The 1626-nt window shown below is 36.2% G+C and overlaps 1 protein-coding gene across 1 annotated transcript in view; it reads right to left on the bottom strand.

The window, feature by feature from the left end:
• The window catches only part of LOC106754773 (protein FAR1-RELATED SEQUENCE 5-like), a 10736-nt gene extending 9981 nt beyond the window's left edge, over positions 1-755 (bottom strand). Inside the window, exon 1 of the mRNA XM_014636838.1 lies at positions 14-755. Within this exon, the coding sequence (XP_014492324.1) occupies positions 14-755 (742 nt within the window). The remainder of the gene's footprint in view (positions 1-13) is intronic.
• Positions 756-1626: the final 871 nt, after the last annotated feature.

The following is a 1626-nucleotide window of genomic DNA, read 5'->3' as shown; positions in this document are numbered from 1 at the left end:
GACACAACATCACCAAATTCTTCACAAGCAGCTATACTTCTTGCGTCTGCCCAAAACACACTACATATTCTATTCCCTTCATCCAATGCAATGTCGTAGAAGAAGTCATTGCTCGATGCTTTCATGGATGAAAAGTGTTTTAGAAGGGCTTGACCATCACCGTCCTTACATAAAGATATTCTGTGTTTGACAATGTAGTTCCGTGCATCACGCTCAACGAAATCCATATTTTCAAATCCACCAACATCACTAACAATGCTAAGGAAACTCTTGTTAATGCGAACGCCGGCATCATCGTTGACTTGCAACGTATGCTTAGCTTGCATGCTAATTTTTCTATTCCCAGGAATCAACTTAGATGTATTAGGGCATAGTTCATGACTGTGATCTAACACGACGCTCTTTATGACCCAATAACTATCTTTCCTTCCAACGGTAATGCTAGCTGGACATTGATTAGTTTGACTTGCATGTGTTTTCACCTCTGGTTTAATGGAAGACACATATTTTCCTTCTCTTGAACAAACTAATCGCAAATAGTAGACATTATTGTCGTTATCCTTCTTTGATGATCTTGTCCTTACAGCAAAACCACAAGTAATGGCGTAATTTGTGTAGAATTTCTTGGCATCTTCCAGTGATTCAAAACACATATTTATCCTAGGTTCGTTGTCTATTAACATTTCATTAGGTTCAGCACCCTGTTCATAGCAATGAGGCATGTCTTTATCATGACTTCTGGTTGTATCCGTCATACTTAGGACACATAAATCTGATACATAAAAAGAATGAAGTATAAAATTTTTGGGGACAAAAATCAAAACTTTTCAACAAAATTTGGTTTACATTCCTATATAACACCCCAGGTAAATAACGGGCCCTAACAATAATGAAGATAGAATGAAAATAATTGTCATCTTCAATGCAAACAAAGACATTAATACCTTTCCTTTTGTGGCTGAACGGAAGTTGTTGTGCCCCTCACCAGCCAACTATACACCGTATGTCCTTAAATGATGGTGCAGTAATCTTCACCAAACTCCATTAACACTATGCCTTCAATGAAGAGAGTGAGGTGGTTGAACGAGGTTAAGGTCGAAAAGTTATGGTAGGTGGTGGAAAGTTTTTGGAGGGAAGAAGTATCCGTTGGAATGGCTTGAAGAAAAAGTAACAACCTCTTTTCCAATTGAAAATCCAAGATATCTTTNCCATCTTTGCATTGAATTGTGACATAAAAAAGGTTTTTCTCTCTCCTTACCCACATTAAATGCAGCTCACTTTCTCTTCCAAACATTTAATGCAATGTCAATCAACCAAGTTATTNCACTCTTCTTTCACTAAAATGTCACATTACGTGAGGAGGTGGGTCACTAAGGGTTTTTATCATCATTAAAACCTACATCAAAGTAGAAATAGACTTAGTTTAATTTTTTTTTTTTTCAAGTTATACCATCCACTTGTCTTTATATATCTACCTCAAACCCTAACCTTCTTTGCATCAAATACTTCATTGTATTTGTGGGTGAAGTTAGTCATGAGTTTATTTAAAAAAATTTTATTCTTCATTTACGTCATACTTCTTCATTGCATGTTTTACTCTGTTATAACCTTCATTCCGACTCACTT

Source organism: Vigna radiata, unplaced genomic scaffold, assembly GCF_000741045.1.
Source record: "Vigna radiata var. radiata cultivar VC1973A unplaced genomic scaffold, Vradiata_ver6 scaffold_471, whole genome shotgun sequence".
NCBI lineage: Eukaryota > Viridiplantae > Streptophyta > Magnoliopsida > Fabales > Fabaceae > Vigna > Vigna radiata.
The sequence above is the reverse complement of the archived record's forward strand: the minus strand, read 5'-3'. Positions and strand labels throughout refer to the sequence as shown.